Source organism: Periplaneta americana, chromosome 4 (genome assembly GCF_040183065.1).
Source record: "Periplaneta americana isolate PAMFEO1 chromosome 4, P.americana_PAMFEO1_priV1, whole genome shotgun sequence".
Taxonomy (NCBI): Eukaryota; Metazoa; Arthropoda; class Insecta; order Blattodea; family Blattidae; genus Periplaneta; species Periplaneta americana.
The window spans coordinates 94,704,832-94,721,773 of NC_091120.1; the positions used below are offsets into that span (position 1 = coordinate 94,704,832).

Genomic DNA, 16,942 nt, shown 5'->3' on the forward strand with positions numbered 1-16,942 from the left:
AGCTCCTGGTTAGCTAGAAGATAAATAGCGTCAATTTTTAATTGGGTTATTTTACTACGCTGTATCAACATCTCCGGTTATTTAGCGTCTGAGTGAAATGAAGGTCATAATGCCGGTGAAATGAATCCGGGGTCCAGCACCGAAAGTTACCCAGCATTTGCTCCTAATGGGTTGAGGGAAAACCCTGGAAAAAAACCTCAACCAGGTAACTTGCCCGACCGGGATTCGAAACCGGGCCACCTGGTTTCCCAGCCAGACGCGCTGACCGTTACTCCACAGGTGTGGACAATAGCGTCAATGATTCGTATTAATACAGCTCTATTTTTCTTTACCCCTTCGTTGTATTTATTGGTATCAGTTCTTCGTTGATCATCAAGTAAAGTATCAATTCACTTGAATAATTTCAAGGGAAAAAATTGTTTCGGGGCCGGGTATCGATCTTGGGACCCTTCGCGTAGCGCACGAATGCTCTATCGACTGAGCTACCCCAGGAACCATACACGACACCGTCACAATTCTTCCCTTTATATCCACACAACTCATCCCCATTTAAGCTAAGCGAAGGGTCCCGGGATCGACAACCGGCCCCGGAACAATTTTTCCCTTGAAAGTATTCAAGCCTGCTTCACAAGGGACTTCTACCTGAAAGTCAGATTTGCATATCAATTCACTGTTTGCCGAAAAGTTTTGATTTCAAGGAAAATTTGTACATGAGTTTGAGATTTTTAATGTCTTTGCTGTGCACTACACAAGTGATTTAAGTCAGCAAATCCATACTTACTCCAAACCTTATTTTGTTAGAAAACAATAAGCATGGCCAGCAAAATAACCTGTTTGAAATTTCACAACCCGCTAACCATTCTACATTTTCATATTGTGAAATAGAAAAATGTCTAGTGTATTGTTCGCTTTTTGTTTTATATTGTTGCACTAAATTCGGAAGTGGCGGGGTAGGTCTACTCTTATTCACTATATGTAATTATTTCTCTTCTAGTTGGCGAGAAGAGAATGATTTTTGCAAAAGTTATTTTACAGTATACATTTTCAAGTGCTATTATCATTAAATAAGTAATTTAAATTGTTCACCTGCGCTGGTACACAGGTATGAATAAAACCTAAACATAGTAAATTCACTCACACAAGCAGTCAAACAGAATAATTTATAAGGCTACAATTGACAAGTTGACCTGCCTATATACAGGACGACCTGCGAGCTTGAGAGAAGCGAGTATCCCCACTCTCCACCGTGCGCACGCAGCAGTAACACTCAACCTGGCTACCACGTGCTCGCTGCGAAACAGTCGGCAACGTCGGCCTGTTGTCATGGTCTCTGATTGGCTAGTTTCAGCGGTTGCCATGGTGCAGCTTTGAAGCCATCGAACTGTCAATAGGTTCATTCCAACAAGCGGTTCATGGATCAGTTCATGTACGGTTCCTGTACCATCTTATGCGCATGCGCTAGTCGAGCATCTGCTATGGGATTGAAACTGGACTGGACGCTGTTGGAACGCTTTCGCGGATCGTTATGTACTAAATCCAGAGATGCTATAACTGTGATCATCTTTGATAAGAACGGGATGCTTAATTATGATCGTTTCGCAGCTAATTCTAATTGCAGAAAATAGAATTTCGATCATTTTCTATAAAAAGATGAAAAAAATGTGGAAGGCAAGAATTCCGATAATTCAATGTCGTGTACTGGGGGACTCTCATCTAAAAATAGTTCTTTTTTTTATTATTAATGTATGTACGTTATTTATTATACTTTTAATCAAAGCTGCATGTTGAAATTGTAATTAACTGTTTCAATACCCAAATAATTTCCATTCCCTATCTTTTTGGCGAAAATTTAAATTAAATCTCTAGTTTTATTATTCGTCTGTACTGTCACTTTTCATCTTTAACCTCAATGATGTGAACAGTCGATCATGTCTTTCTTCAGTATCCAGGAGACGTTGGTGAGCTTATGCGCATGCGCGTCTCTCGTACTTTTCCGTACATGCCTCAATCCACGGACTATTTTTGACCGTTCCGAACCCGTGTCAAAGCTTGTTGGAACGCCCGACTGCAGTACATGTTTCCGGTTCAGGACTGGTTCGGAGTTTGTTGGAACGCTTTTTCTGTACTGCGAATGCTCACGATGGTTACGGACGGTTCCTGACTGTTGTTGGAACGAACCTAATACCTTTCTAGTTTTGTATAGATTGCAGTCCCACAGCTTCACTTTCCCCCCGGAGGAGCAACTCTGAGTTTTACTGTCCTTTAAAATCCATCGCCCTCGGTTTGTTTGAACCCACGAACCTCGGATTCAGCGGCTAGCATGGTACCCACTAAACCACCGAGGACGACATCGATGAAGAAAATACAAGTAAAGAAATGTTGTTTACATTTGCAAATTGTCGTCTGAAGTTAATTTGCTAGTCCATCTGTTTGCAATGTTTGATATCGTCTCGAGATCAAAATCGAATGTTTTCCCGAAACATGTTTCTGTTTGGAGTTGGACCGTCTGATAAGCAGGGCTTTGTATTCATGAGATGTTTCTTTCGTACCTTGGGATATTTTCAGCATTCCTTCACATTTCTCTCCTTCTTTGTGCTATTCTGACCGTCGACGAGGGTTGCTCATTGTTCCTGTACACACATTCCAAACTATCCATTTCCTAATGCTCTTTTTCACTCTTTCGGCTTTTTCTTTTCTCTTTGACAGATTGTTGAGGAAGAAAAGGCCAGCAAGCATCATCGGACAGATCGGCAGACAGTGAGGTGGTGGTGGGGGAAGTCATCCAGCGAGCGCGGGCCGCGGGGCCAGACGGATCCTCTGTCACATTAGTAGCAGCTCGTTCGCCGCACGCACGCACACGTCTGTCTCGCGAGCGCCATGGAGAAACACGGGGAGAACCACGTCGGCGGGAACCCAAAACAGGACGCGACGACAGCTGCACCCCCCGACGGCGGCACCAGAGCGTGGCTCGTTATGGTCGCAAGTTTCCTGTGCAATGGAATTCTGTTCGGGATCATTAACACGTACAGTGTCATTTATGTGGACCTGCAGAAAAAACTGGAGGCTGCCGGTGTCGCAGAAGCTTCCTCGAAGGCCTGTGAGTAGACAAACCTGTGTTTGTTATAGCATTTTAGTGGTTATGTAAACGTGGAGTGTTTATCGTAAGCCTTTTCCCAATAAATCGTCGCAATGTTCAACAGGTGTTCGGGTTATCTCTGTGTCAATGTTCGGAGCATTTGTGTGATTATGAATTGAGTTACGTGTATTGTGTGCTGACCGTGACCGTGAAACTGGTAATTGCATAATACAAAAATATCGGAATAAACCATCGAATAAATAATGAACTACCATTTTGAACAGTTCTTGTATTTTTCTTATTTTGTTCAATTTCGGGGGCAAACAGTCCCGAGGTCCAATTTAACCCCCTATCAAATTCAGTACCGTGCCTTTCCGGGGAGGGAGGAGGCTGTCGGAGCGTGATGCCGACCACACCACCTCATTCTAACGCCGTGGACATGAAACCATGAAAAACTTACCTTCACGCCTCCGAATATGGTTTCATGGCGTCCTAAAGCATTATGCCTCCCTAAAGTTATTTTGTTATTAGTGACATTTGTTATTACTAGAGAGCGGAATTTTAGACCCTAAAATGTGGCATTTTAGGCGCCTAAAATAGGCTCTTAAACTCCCTTATTTAGGCTCTATAAAATAAAAAATATATGCTTTCTTGTTCAAGAATGTCACTAATATAAGATTCAACATTTATTTAATGTAAAATTCTAGGATTAAAAGGAACTTCTACACATTTCACATTTTACAAGGGTACACCTGCATACACAAAATGAAGACATTCTGTCTTTAAATTAGTGTTTTTCGTTCACCAATCACATTTCCATAGTTTGCTTCACAGTAGAAGATCAACACCTATTGTGGCTATTGTGTCGCTCACTGCTATACTTACAAATTGTGAGAGAAAAAGGAAGGAGTTATCTGTCTTGGAATGTAAGAGAATGCTTATTCGGGTACAATCCAGCGAGTTTGTGTTAAATTACTGATAGACAGAGGAAGATATAATAATAATAATAATAATAATAATAATAATAATAATAATAATAATAATAATAATAATAATAGTTTGTCCGGCAGTCGTTCTTTTACATGCCAGTAAATCTACTGACATGAGCCTGTCGCATTTAAGCACACTTAAATGTCATTGACTTGGGCTGGGATCGAACCCGTAACCTCGAGCACAGAAGGTCACCGCTATACCGACTACGCTACCCAGGCCGACTGAAAGTTGGAATTTTAGGATTATAAGATTGTAAGAATGAGAAGGGGTGGCCCGGAGGTACTTCTCTATTGTGTTGTTCACTGCTAGGAAGGAGTTGCTGTTATCCGTTTTGGAATGTAAACGGTACAGGATATTAAGAAAAACAGTAAACAGTTACGAAAAAGATGCAAAAATTAAAAAAAAAAAACTTACAAATAGGCACTAAAGTCGAAATATTCATTTTTAGGCTCTATAGAACCTCTTTATTTATACCTAGCCTATATATATATATATATATGAAAAATGTAAATATTAAATCTCAAGCCTGTATGTACAGTATCAAGGAAAAAAAAAATAGGTTTTTGCCTAAATTCCGCTCTCTAGTTATTACATGTCTAACATATTTTCAATTGAACACATATTCTTTATCAGAAGAGTTTTATTTTTTCTTTTCGACAGTAGACATCGAATGACATACCAACGCCTCCTTAAGCAAAATAAAAACCAGCCTGACTAGAATACTGGTATAAAAACGTATTAAGACTTACTGAAAAGTAAGAAGAATAAATTATTTCCATTATACGTCATTTGTATGTTTTGGGCAACATACAGTGGGATCTTATTTCCTGGAAGAAGGTGTGAGAGAAACACTGATTATTAAAATATATAAATTAAGAATTTGCCGAATTTTAAACATCTTAACAACTGTAATGGTTTGATTCGATGTAAATATTTATGTAAAGAGATATTTATTATTATAATAAAGAAATATCAGGAAAAGGAATTGTCTGGGTCACTGGCTGAGAAGAAACTGTCTTCTGAAGGATGCATTGGAAGGAATGGTGAACGGGAGAAGAATTCAGAGTAGAAGAAGATATCAGATGGTAGACGACATTAAGATAGGCCCATGTGGATCATCTGCGGAGACTGAGAGGAAGGCATAAAATAGGAAAGACTAGAGAATGCTGGGTTTGCAGCGAAAGACCTGACCATGGGCAGAATACAATGAATGAATGAATGAAGAAATGAGAACTTTGATAATTTATTTTTAAAACAATTTAAATATCATAATGCCATTTATTGTTCTATGTTTTAACATATTTGCAGGTCGATAGCTATTCAGTCACTAATAGAAAAACAGTAGCTGCGAATCCCTGACATGGCTTACGGTGAATTTTGGTATAATTGAGAGACTCATATCGTCGATGAAATAATACTTTTGAATTGGCGATAACAATGTCGCTTACACGTACTGCTAATACAGAAGTAGCGGAAATAGCAGCAACAGTATCAAGATAGCGGGAATTAGTGACGGTGCTGATAAGAATATAAATCTGACTGAAGAAAAAATATTAGTAACTTATTGCCTCAGTTTTACTAAGACATTCTCTCATGAAGACTACTATGAATTTAATCTCTAACAAAATGCTTAAAATATTCAGATAGTGAAATGCGATGGATAACGTTATAAGGACAGTAATGCTGATCAGTCATTTCCAAAGAGGAGCCTATATATAGGTAAACTTCGTGAAAGCGGTAAATAATCACGGTCTCTGCGAGTAGTTTCGTAAATGATGAGTTATTTTCCCTAAACCAATCAATAATACAACGCCAAAGCGGCTATAAATATTTACTGCTTCGGCAAAGATTGCCTCTATAAAACGACATTTTGAAGTGAATAAAACGAATTAATAAGAACAGATTTAGATGGGGTGTGATATCGGAGTAATACATTTTGATACTTCGCGCCATGTGGGATATACGTTGTGGTTTGGTTTCCTGTTAGTGATATCGCTCGTTCGAAGTTCAGTTTTCAGAGGACACAGTTCCTATTCAACTGTGTTCAACGTGAACTTGAGTGTGTAACATGAAAAGAGGCGAGGAAAGCATAGAGCAAGTAAGGAAGTTGTGATGTTTACCATCAGAAGATAATCAGATCATTGCGTCCTCCAAACTTAACGCCAATTTAAGAAGCTAATACCATTTATGGCGAGGTAGACATATTTATGCTTTATTTGTTTCGTATTGTTACGTTTAATCATGCAGTAGAGTATTGTATTTAATAAGCGCTTCAAAACAAGAGACAGGAATAGACCTATATTTGAATCTGCTCGTGCAGTGTTGCCAAATATAAATGAAAATGTTTGTATATGAGAGGTTCATACTTCGTATCTCAGATAGGTTGCGTTTAAGTTCTCTTCGTGCCTGGAAAGCGCACCAAAAGCGAATCGCTTCTGTTGCTACCATGGTGGAGGTGTGGGACAAGCTGTGCGTGTTTTCGTTCAGTCTGCGCATGACGTCACCTTTACTGCAGGCCGCACTCGAATGACACAGTCAACATAACAGATTGTTGATGGTTAGATCTGCGTCCTTAGATTTAAATGAATAAATAAAACTCATGGTTTGTGTATTCAGTAAATATTGACAGTATAGGCTATAATAGGGTCTATCTTGAAGTGATAACATTATAAAATAGTGAACAATAAATTAAATTCAAGAGTAAAGAAATAATGTTATATGTTAGTGCAACGTTAATAATTGTCTTCTGTAATATACACGTACTTTTATAATAATTATAATACATTATGCTACAAATATGCACAAAATTAGGCCCATATATCACACAAATTATATTACACATGAATTCAAGTACAATAGGAACTACCCTGAAATGATAACGTAATAAAATTATGATCTAATACATATTAAACTCAAGTTTCAAGAAACAATGTGATATGGCAGTGTGTCATTAATAATATTGCCTTCTGTAATATACACGTGGTTTTATAATAATTATTACAATACAATGTGTAATAAATATATACATACTTAGATCTATACAGTTATTTATAACATACATTATTTTGTACATGTTTTCAAATACATTAACATATGTATATGAATTTTTTGGAATAATTTGTCATTATAGTAAACAAATGTTTTTATATATTCAGGCTATTGGAGACATAATATAGTCTACTACATTATTTACCTTATTATTCCACACACGACATAACATAATTTCACCATTATAAATCCCACTCTGTTAAGTAAATACTTATTCTTATGCAATCTTTTTCATTTTCTTTATAATATTTCTCTTTGAAATTCCAGACATTTTTATTATTTTATAAATTTCTTTAATTCTAATAAATGTTCTTGTTCTAACCAATGTCGCAATTACTTCTGGCGGAAGAGGAGAATTGATTTCTGCTTCGTTTTTCATGGCAGAATTAACCAAATTTACAGTCTTTTTTATTATAAATTTCTCATGAGAAACAGAATCTTCGTGCACATCTGAGAATATACTTCAACAAGCATGGCAACCAATTGCAGATCCTTAGAAGGGAGAATTAAGTTTCCACGGGACACTGTAGTAATCCAGTCTTTTTGATTAGCAGAAGTTGACAATTTTGTGGGAATTCCAAGATTCGGGTATTGCTCCATATGTTTTGATGTAGCATATCCTGCAATATATTTTAATCCTTCCTGGGATATCCGCTGTCTTGCAGAGATTTCACATTTTTTCTGGGAGGCCTATATTTTCTTCAGGATCTCGATCGTTGGTAAATTTAATCGGTTTCAGAATGCCTTTAAGAAATTCTGCCGTTGCACATAGTTCTTTCTGCAGATTATCATTGACTTCTGATTGGCTTGTACTAGGACCCACTATTAATGCCTCTTCTTCCGAAAGCAAATCGGAGGTGTTTTTGTTCTCACAAAACTGAGATAATGGATTTCGACCTAGTACGTACCACTTCAGTAGAATGTTTAAAATCTAAAGCAGAGGGATGAACGTTTGTTCTACCCATGCTTCTAATTTCCGAAAAAAAAAAGTTTTCTACCAGATCATGGTTAAGTTTTCTTGTGATGATATATTCAATTTTGTACTTGTACCTCATTGCCTCATACAACAATGTTAATGATTTATTATTTATTAGAATCCCCTCTTGATAAGGTAATTTCCTGTTTGCTTCTCCTACTTTAACTGTGGTCTGAGAGTATAATATTCTGATCTTGAAGGTTTATTCCGTAACTATGCAGCCCACTGTGGGTACCGAATTTAGAAACGGTATTAAATAAATCAAACCAACCATTAGTTAATTTTATTGCCTTTGAAGTTTCTTTCCATTCATTTGATCTCAACAGCTCGTTTTCACCATACCAACTCTGTTGGAAAATAATTGTGCTGCCAAACTTACTTTTTGTCTTTGGGTACCACGGACACTTAAGTGTAACGGAGTTAACTTGTAAGCTAATTTTGTATCAGAGGACGAGGATGCACGTAAAAGTTCATGAATTGGTTCTGATGAAATGTTCAATCCGTTCAAGTTGAAACCATGATCTAGAAAGTGATTCCTGTGTAATTTCAATAAATGTGGAGCGTCTGAAAAAAAATATTTCTCGAGTTGAATCATTTGGATTAGGAAAACTGCAATTTAGTTTGGTAGAAATTTTCAAATCATGCCACAATTTTCTGTTACTTCCACCTAAATCGCTAACTGTGGCCATAACTTGAAAACCACTGTCTTCTAACTGGCAAATTATGTCTGTTAGGATTTCTTTTGTCATTGTCTGATCATATTTATAGTATACGGGCTGCTTCCACCTTGCAAACAAACCACGTGCAAAAACAACCTGCACTGCCTTATGAGGTCCAATTATTTGTTCTTCCCTACTGTCAAAAGAAACCTCCTCATTTAAATACATTTTATCAAATGCTAATACTGTTACACGATCTAACTCCGACATATTTGTAGCTCTCGCCTTCATCAATTTTAAGACATCATGAAGTACCCCTTCCTCAAGCGATAATTGTTTTACTGCCCATTTTCTCAGAGTTGACAAATCAGGTAACGGGTAATTTAATTTTGTTCTTAAGTATCGGTATGTTTTTGGACTTAGGTTTCGAAGTGTTATTGCAGTACCGTAATCTTCTACAGACCATTTCACCCTACGCTTTTTATTCAAAAGAGCATCAATTTGCCCAATAGTGAAAAATGATTTCAAAATTTCAGCCACTTTAGATTTAACTTCTGTTTGTCTAATGTTTTTCAATGAAATTACATTCTCATGTAATTTTCTTTTGTCTTCTTCATGTTTCCTGTTGGAAGCTGTCAATTCCTTAATCCTCGTTTCTAGAGAGTAATTCTTCTCTTCTAATTCTTGAATTCTTTGTATTAGTATTTGGCATTCCTCTGTGACAGTAGACTCAGTGGCTCCGCGATTTTCCATTGTTACATTAGTGCTGGATGCTCCTGTTGCGCTGAAAGTTAACAGGTACAGTAGCCTACATGCAATCAGGGGCGTATTTAGGCCTCGGCAGACTAAGCAGCTGTCTAGGACGGCAGATTTGAGGGTGCGACTTTTAAGTTATTATTGTTAATTTTTTATATGTTTTTTAAATTTTATTCATAACTCTTTAAAGAGTACATGAACTTAAACGCACAATGAAAAGGATATGAATAACATTGGCAACAATCAGTTCAAATTATGTATTGTAATTAATGTCTAGTTAGGTTTATTAAAGAAAAGGTACTCAACGCAATGAGCTGCGATCGCTGTCTGCAGTAAAGATGACGTCACACGCCTCGGCCGCTATCGCAACAGCATGCGCAGTCCCACACCTTTACTATGTTTCCACCATGTGTTGCTACTGACAGCTTGAACGTCTTTAACCAATCACAACGCACGATATCAGCTGATGTTCCGTAAGTGGCGCTATCGTTGCTTAGTAATTAAATAAATACAAACACGCAATTGAATTATGCTGATTGTAATATTTCGCTACGGTAGTACGAAGGTCATTAACAAGCTTTCACAGGCATATTGTGTAAGTTCCGATAAGCTGATATAAATGGAATTATTTATTTATGTTTTGCCGACTGAATAGCTTATCTTATGCTAAGTGATTTACTGTTCACTAAAATAGCTTGATTTATATGACAAGTACAAATACAGATTAACGTTTTCGGCAAGTTATTTTGCCATCTTCAGAAACACACTTCACTTACACAACACACTTCACTGACACAACACACTTTTTCACTGATACAACACTTCAATAAGAAACATCAATTACACCCTTTAAATAGTGTGTATAATATACTACCATCTATTAGTAAAGCCCTTAAGCCTATTTTTAAATACATTTTTGGTTATTGGTAAAGCCTTTAGTAAAGCATTCCAGTCCCTGAGAGTACGATTGAGAAAAGAAAACTTTCCAGTATCCGTCCTCTGTCTTCTTTCCCTCAATTTATATGTGGACGTTCCTTGAAGAGTAATTTGGCGGCTGAAATCTATTTTTTATTTCTCTCCAGACAGGCTCACATTTGTATGATTTCAACATTATGGTTAATTATTACCGAGAATTAATAAATTTCAAGTGTTTATAGGTGTATACGAAACTTACGAGAAATGTTGGAAACTGCGGAGTTGTATCGTTGAGTGGTGAGGCCAGATTGATAGACACAAGGGGCCGTATTCATAGACATTTTTAGCGCGGGTTTCCGGTGGATGATCAGCGTTTTTCGTATTCATAAACCAGTGTTAGCGATAGGATATGATTTGAATTCTGTACAAGTAACCAGTCGATAGCCGGGGCTAGCTTAGTACGCTCGTAGCGCGTGCTGCGAAATATCTAAGCAGACTTACAGAGTGTATGTAAAGATATTAAGTCATACGGGGTGGGGGTTGAGTGAAAGCGTGGGTGGTTAAAAATTGAAGGTATTGATTACGGGGGCTTGTTAACGCTGATGAATTTAAATGAATTATACAAGGGGTTATGTACGTTTGGAATTTGCTCATTAAGAAGTGGTGTTCCTGAATTAAATTCTTTTGCAATGTAATATTCTTCAGTAGTTTCGATTTTAGAACGGTTATTTAAAATTTGTACTATGTATAATGCATCTTTAATGTTTGTAAGCTCGTGTTATGTTTCAATAAGATGGAAGGCAAATTTAGATTTATTACGATTGTCCTTAAATTCAGATATATGTTCGTTGTACCGGGTTCGAAAATTTCTTCGGTTTTGTCCTATGTACTTCATTGGGCAATTTTTACAGTTTAATTTGCATATTCCACTTTTGGAAAATTTATCCAAGTTATTAAGTGAGTTGGTGATCAAATTATTTGGTTTAGTGTTTGTTTTTGGGGCTATTTTAATGTTCTAATTTTTTTAAGTTATTGATTTGATTTGAGATTCTACCATAATATGTCAAGCTGTGCCGTATTTTATCATTTTTTGGTGTTGTGTCAGGAATTAAGTGGGTGAAGTTTTTCTTATTTAAAATCGTTTTTCTTTTTCTGAAAATATTTTCAACTGTTGATTTGGTGTAACCATTTTCTGAGGCCAACTTTAATAGTCTATATACTGGTATTCTTTGTTAAAATTTGGTTTGTTCAAAGTAGTAGGCCTACTTAGTAATCTATCGATTAAGAAACGGAACTTACTGTATTTGTGTGTTGTGAGATGAACGGGAAAGCTGTGAATGATGTGGTTGATAGCTGTAAGTTTCCTGTAAATATCAAATTTTAGTTTGGGTTGTTTTATGGTAATTTTTATATCCAGGAAATCTATGGAATTACGCTGGCTTCGGATGTGAATTTGATTTTGGGATGTTGTTAGTTAAAGTCATAGGCTATAGATTCAGTTTCTGACTGTACTCTCGTACATAATATGAGAGTATCATCAACATATCTAAATAGACATTGTAAGAGATGATATTGTGTGTATGGGGTAGATTTCTAATATGTTTGCTTTCTAGATTTTGTAGGAACATCTCAGCTAATCAACCGGAAAGTGGATCTCCCATGGCTAGTCCTTGTAATGAATTGAAAATAATTTTGACTTAGTAATGTTTGCAGTAGATTAATAGATTGTTCAGTGAATGTGGGATTTAATTGTATTTGCTCAAGGTGGGATTGAATTATTTTTTTAGGGTTTCGTCTACGTGTATATTGGTATAAAGGTTGGTTATGACTAAAGAGAGGAGTTTTGTTCTGTTTGTTGTTTTTAGTTTTGAAATTCTATTGATTAGGTTTCATAATTAAGTGTATTTTGTTTTAGGAATTTATGAAAAAAATTATTAACTTTATGGTTAGGAGCATTCCTACTATTTGCAATGGGTCTCATGGTTATGTGTGGTTTATAGGTTTTGGGTAGTGTTTTAAGTGTGGGAATACTAGGATTTTTCAGACTTATTATTATTGGTGCTTGGTAGTATTAAGTCGGATGAGTTTTTTTATGGCATGTTTATCGACTTTTGATAGGAGGTGGTGGGGTCGGAATTTATTTGAATTATTTGGTTATTTTCTAGGAAGTGGATAGAATTTTTGTTTGAATATTTTTTCCATAAACTTAAAATAGCTCACAATAAGAATTTAATTATAACATAATTATTAGTATGTTTCAACGATGTCGATATGGCTCTGTATATGATACTGCAGTAGAAGTTTATAAAAGAACAAGTGATGAGCGCATACCAAAATCACTACTACGGGGTGAATAGATCGAAGACAAACCACAATGCGGTTGCCCGGATCTCTGCCGAGCCGTTCGCAGATTAAAAAGTTACGCAGAAAGCTTGCTGCCTATGATACACAACGGGAGTATTACTAATTTGACACAACACAAACTATTAATGTACTATGTTATTAAGTAGACTCTAAGCTATTAAAACATCACGTAGCATAACTAACACCTGGGTGCAACAGCCCATGGAGGGCAAGGACGATTGCTGATCTCACATTTGCATTACTCAGCAGTGGTGAACGATCATCAAACTAGTACGGGGGTATCGTGTGGTTATCATGATCCTCTCACCCATTACAGGTGGTTTTCACAGGAACAGGTTTTCGCTACCTACTGTAGATCCCCAAATTCACCACGATGATGGGTGGGCACCGGTCCCTTAGACTGGCCGAAGTTTCATGAAAAAATGTCTTCTCCCATGAAGACCAGCGCGAATTTTGTAACGCAAAATTAGGCATGCTGTCTCAGACCATTACACTACGGCGCAGGACAGGCGATTTCTGGATGTTATTTTTCAATTCATTCAGTGTAGCCTATATGGATTATTTTTGTACGCTTTGTCTTCAGAGTTACCCAGGAAATAAAGTCACAAGGGGTTAGATTGAGCGACAGAAGAAGTCGCACATTTCTACTGATAATTCTGTTCTCGAATACTTTCTCAATTCCGTCCATAAAATGGTCGACCGAAAGGTATGTGGAAATTATTTTCCATCCCTTTTTTCTTTTTCCAATAGGAGTCTTGACAGAACATAACTCTACAGCAAACTATTTAATGGACAAACTTCATAGAGTATTCGAGGATAGAATTAATTCTGTGGTGTTTTGTCAGAACATGATAACTCCAAAAGAGCTGTTCTGAGATACAAGCGTTTTTATTTTCACTTTTTCTTTAAAAATCAGAATTCTAGTTTACATACAAATGTGAATGAAAATAACATAGATTAGGGCACTGTTTAATTATATGCGCATGCTCAAACTTTCCTATTGCTTTTAAGTAGCCTACTGGTAGATGTAGATAGCAAGAAATGGTCATTTTGGAGTTATGATGTTCTGACCAAACACCACAGGATTATCAGTAGAAATGCGTGGCCTCCTCATTCCACCGACCTAACCCTTTGCATTGTGTTGTCACCGATAGCAAGCTCTTCGTTAACCGGAGTCTTCGAGCGGCTCGGCCGAGAGCCGAGTCGCCTCGTTGGGTTCCACTACATGACTACAATCTACTCACCAAGTATAATAATCTAGTAATGTTGTATGGTGTTTAATAGAGATAATTAAACTTTCATTAAGGCCTTATTTTGTCGCGTTTGAATAACTGTTAAGTCAGAGAACTGAAATCAGTAAGTATATGCATAATAGCTAATAGATCTATTTTCATACCTCGATTGTTAAGTGAATGTGTACAATTGTTATTGTTATACATCTTTCACAGCATTTTCATTTTATTATGTAGACAGTATTTGCCGCTTTTTAATGTTCTAACTTAACGCCAGTTCAAATATTAGATACAGTATATATCATACCCTAGTTTCACAGCAGGACAGAAGTAAGGAGCCTAACTGTTTTCATTCAGGGCCTACAGACGATCTTTGGTCTTATCAGCATATTGTAAACCACTGTCTCTGGCGGCGGTAATTATCTATATAAGTGGTTTTCAAACTGTGTGGCAAGACTTTCAGGAGAGTCGCTGCCTTCGGTCACTGGGGCCGTCGAAAACTGGCAGATTACAATCGAGCACCAAGATAACAAGCTGCACGTTAGTGAAGTCTAACAAATGTCTTTGTAATTCAGTTTATTTTACCCCTAAACTTAAGTATTTATACAAATTTACCTATGAATACAGCTATTTTCATATTTTTTACTACTTAAGTTATATAAAGAATGTTCCTTGAAAAAGAGATGTTAAATGTTATGTTTTATTTAACGACGCTCGCAACTGCAGAGGTTATATCAGCGTCGCCGGATGTGCCGGAATTTTGTCCCGCAGGAGTTCTTTTACATGCCAGTAAATCTACTGACATGAGCCTGTCGCATTTAAGCACACTTAAATGCCATCGACCTGGCCCGGGATCGAACCCGCAACCTTGGGCATAGAAGGCCAGCGCTATACCAACTTGCCAACCAGGTCGACTGAAAAAGAGATAGCCCTTAGAATTGACTTGGACTCATAAAACCTAATATTATATAGACAGTTTAATAGAAAAACTTAAATACCAAGTTCGAAGAATTTGTGGTTAGTCACACGCTCGTACACAGATATGTAGATATCGTTAAAAAATAGAAAAAGGAAATCTTGTTGAGAGATTCTCAAAACGTATATTTCAGTCTAAATCTAAAATATCGGTTGTGTTGAGGACAATATTGCCGTAAGACTCAGATCGCCAAATGCCATCTCGTTAGCCGCGCCTACATCAGGGGTAGCGAGCTTTGAGACTGCGATCAGGCGTGGATCCGATTTCCTCTTGGCTTGGTAATTTGTTTGGATTTTTTTCGAGATTTTCTTTTTCAAATGTAAGGGGAATGTCTACTAGAATGAAAGCGAATCTTCGGACTCGTCTCGCCATATGCCATCTTCCTATCATCAATTTCATTAACACTAGGTAACCTCAAAGTTAATTAAAGTAACAATCTCTGTAGCCACTACCAATGGAAACACATACCGGTAAGTGTTGACATTTGAAACCCTAAAGCCAACGGCGTAGCTCAGTCGGCTAAGGCGCTTGTCTGCCGATCCAGAGTTGCACTTGGGCGCGGGTTCGATTCCTGCTTGGGGTATTTATCTGGTTGGGTTTTTCCGAGTTTTTCCTCAACCGTAAGGCGAATGTCAGGTAATCTATGGCGAATCCTCGGCCTCATCTCGCCAAATACTATCTCGCTATCACCAATTCCATCAACGTTAAATGACGTAGTAGTTGATACAGCGTCTTTAAATAACCAACTAAAAAAATTCTAACAGCGAGAAATCTAGACATAAGAAATACGTAAATTCTTCCGCGGTTGTTCAAATTTCCTTGTCTTCGAAGTGAAGATCGCATGCAATGCTATTAAAGAAATTGATTATTAAAAAGAGAACAATATTGTTTACGTGTACGAGAGAACTTCCTCTAAACTGCCCACATTTACGGTATATAGTTTGCAATAAAATGGTTTAAATTCCTATACTACTTACAAGATATCATTTTAATAAGCGCGTTCTGACTTTAATACTTATCATCTTAAGATAACTTCACTCAAATGCCAGTTATCTATATCTAACGTTGACAGAGATGTTTAAGTCAATAATGCGGCTGAAATTGATTCAAAAGACGTCACTTCCGTCTCCCACATTTTTTTGGTACTGCTGCAACGAAAAGAAACTCGAGCGTAACAACCACCTGATTAGGAAGTGTTGAGTGTAGTTTCATGTATTGTAATCAACTAATTACACTATTTCTTTCCAACGTAAAAGCTGTTGAGAGGCAAAGAGTCGTAACATCCGCGTAGGAAGAACTTTAAATTCCCATTAATACGCATGGGTATTTTTTGATCGATAAGAAATTTATTCTTCAATTTCAAGGATTTCTAACTGTCTCTCTAAACATAAATGTAACTATATTAGTAATTTTATTTATCGTTGCTTTAAAAGTAGTAAATTAAATGTTGAGGTTTAGCAAGGTTGAAACATTTTTTTGCAATGTTTGAGTAAATCTGAAGTTTCAGAGACTGTGACATAGTATTTACGACATAACAATAGCTTGGTCATGAAGGAGATTCGGTTACTAAAAATAAGGAAAGAAATTTAATTACCACATGCCAATAGCGGCCTGTGACTGAAATCCTCGGTGAGGCCTGATGTAACTAGTTTGAGTAGGTTACCTCCCATACAAAATGTTCATTATTAATGATATTTTATTATGATTGACATTATTACTATATTATTATTATTATTATTATTATTATTATTATTATTATTATTATTATTATTATTATTATTACGGTAATGAAAAATAAAATGTCACTCACGAAATAAGTTGCTATGCTGTGAGTTTTTTCAGTAACTGTTTTATTTTTATAAAGCAACGCATATTATGCTCAGTTGAAGAAGCATGTGTTGAAATTTCCCTAGAAATATTTTTCAGGATGCTGAAGCTGTCTGTAGG

At 36.8% G+C, this 16,942-nt stretch overlaps 1 protein-coding gene across 1 annotated transcript in view; it reads left to right on the forward strand.

Moving 5' to 3' along the window:
• The window catches only part of kar (monocarboxylate transporter 10-like protein kar), a 262,103-nt gene that overhangs the window by 33,557 nt on the left and 211,604 nt on the right, over positions 1-16,942 (forward strand). Inside the window, exon 2 of the mRNA XM_069823752.1 lies at positions 2,707-3,097. Within this exon, the coding sequence (XP_069679853.1) occupies positions 2,878-3,097 (220 nt within the window). The 5' untranslated portion in view covers positions 2,707-2,877. The remainder of the gene's footprint in view (positions 1-2,706; positions 3,098-16,942) is intronic.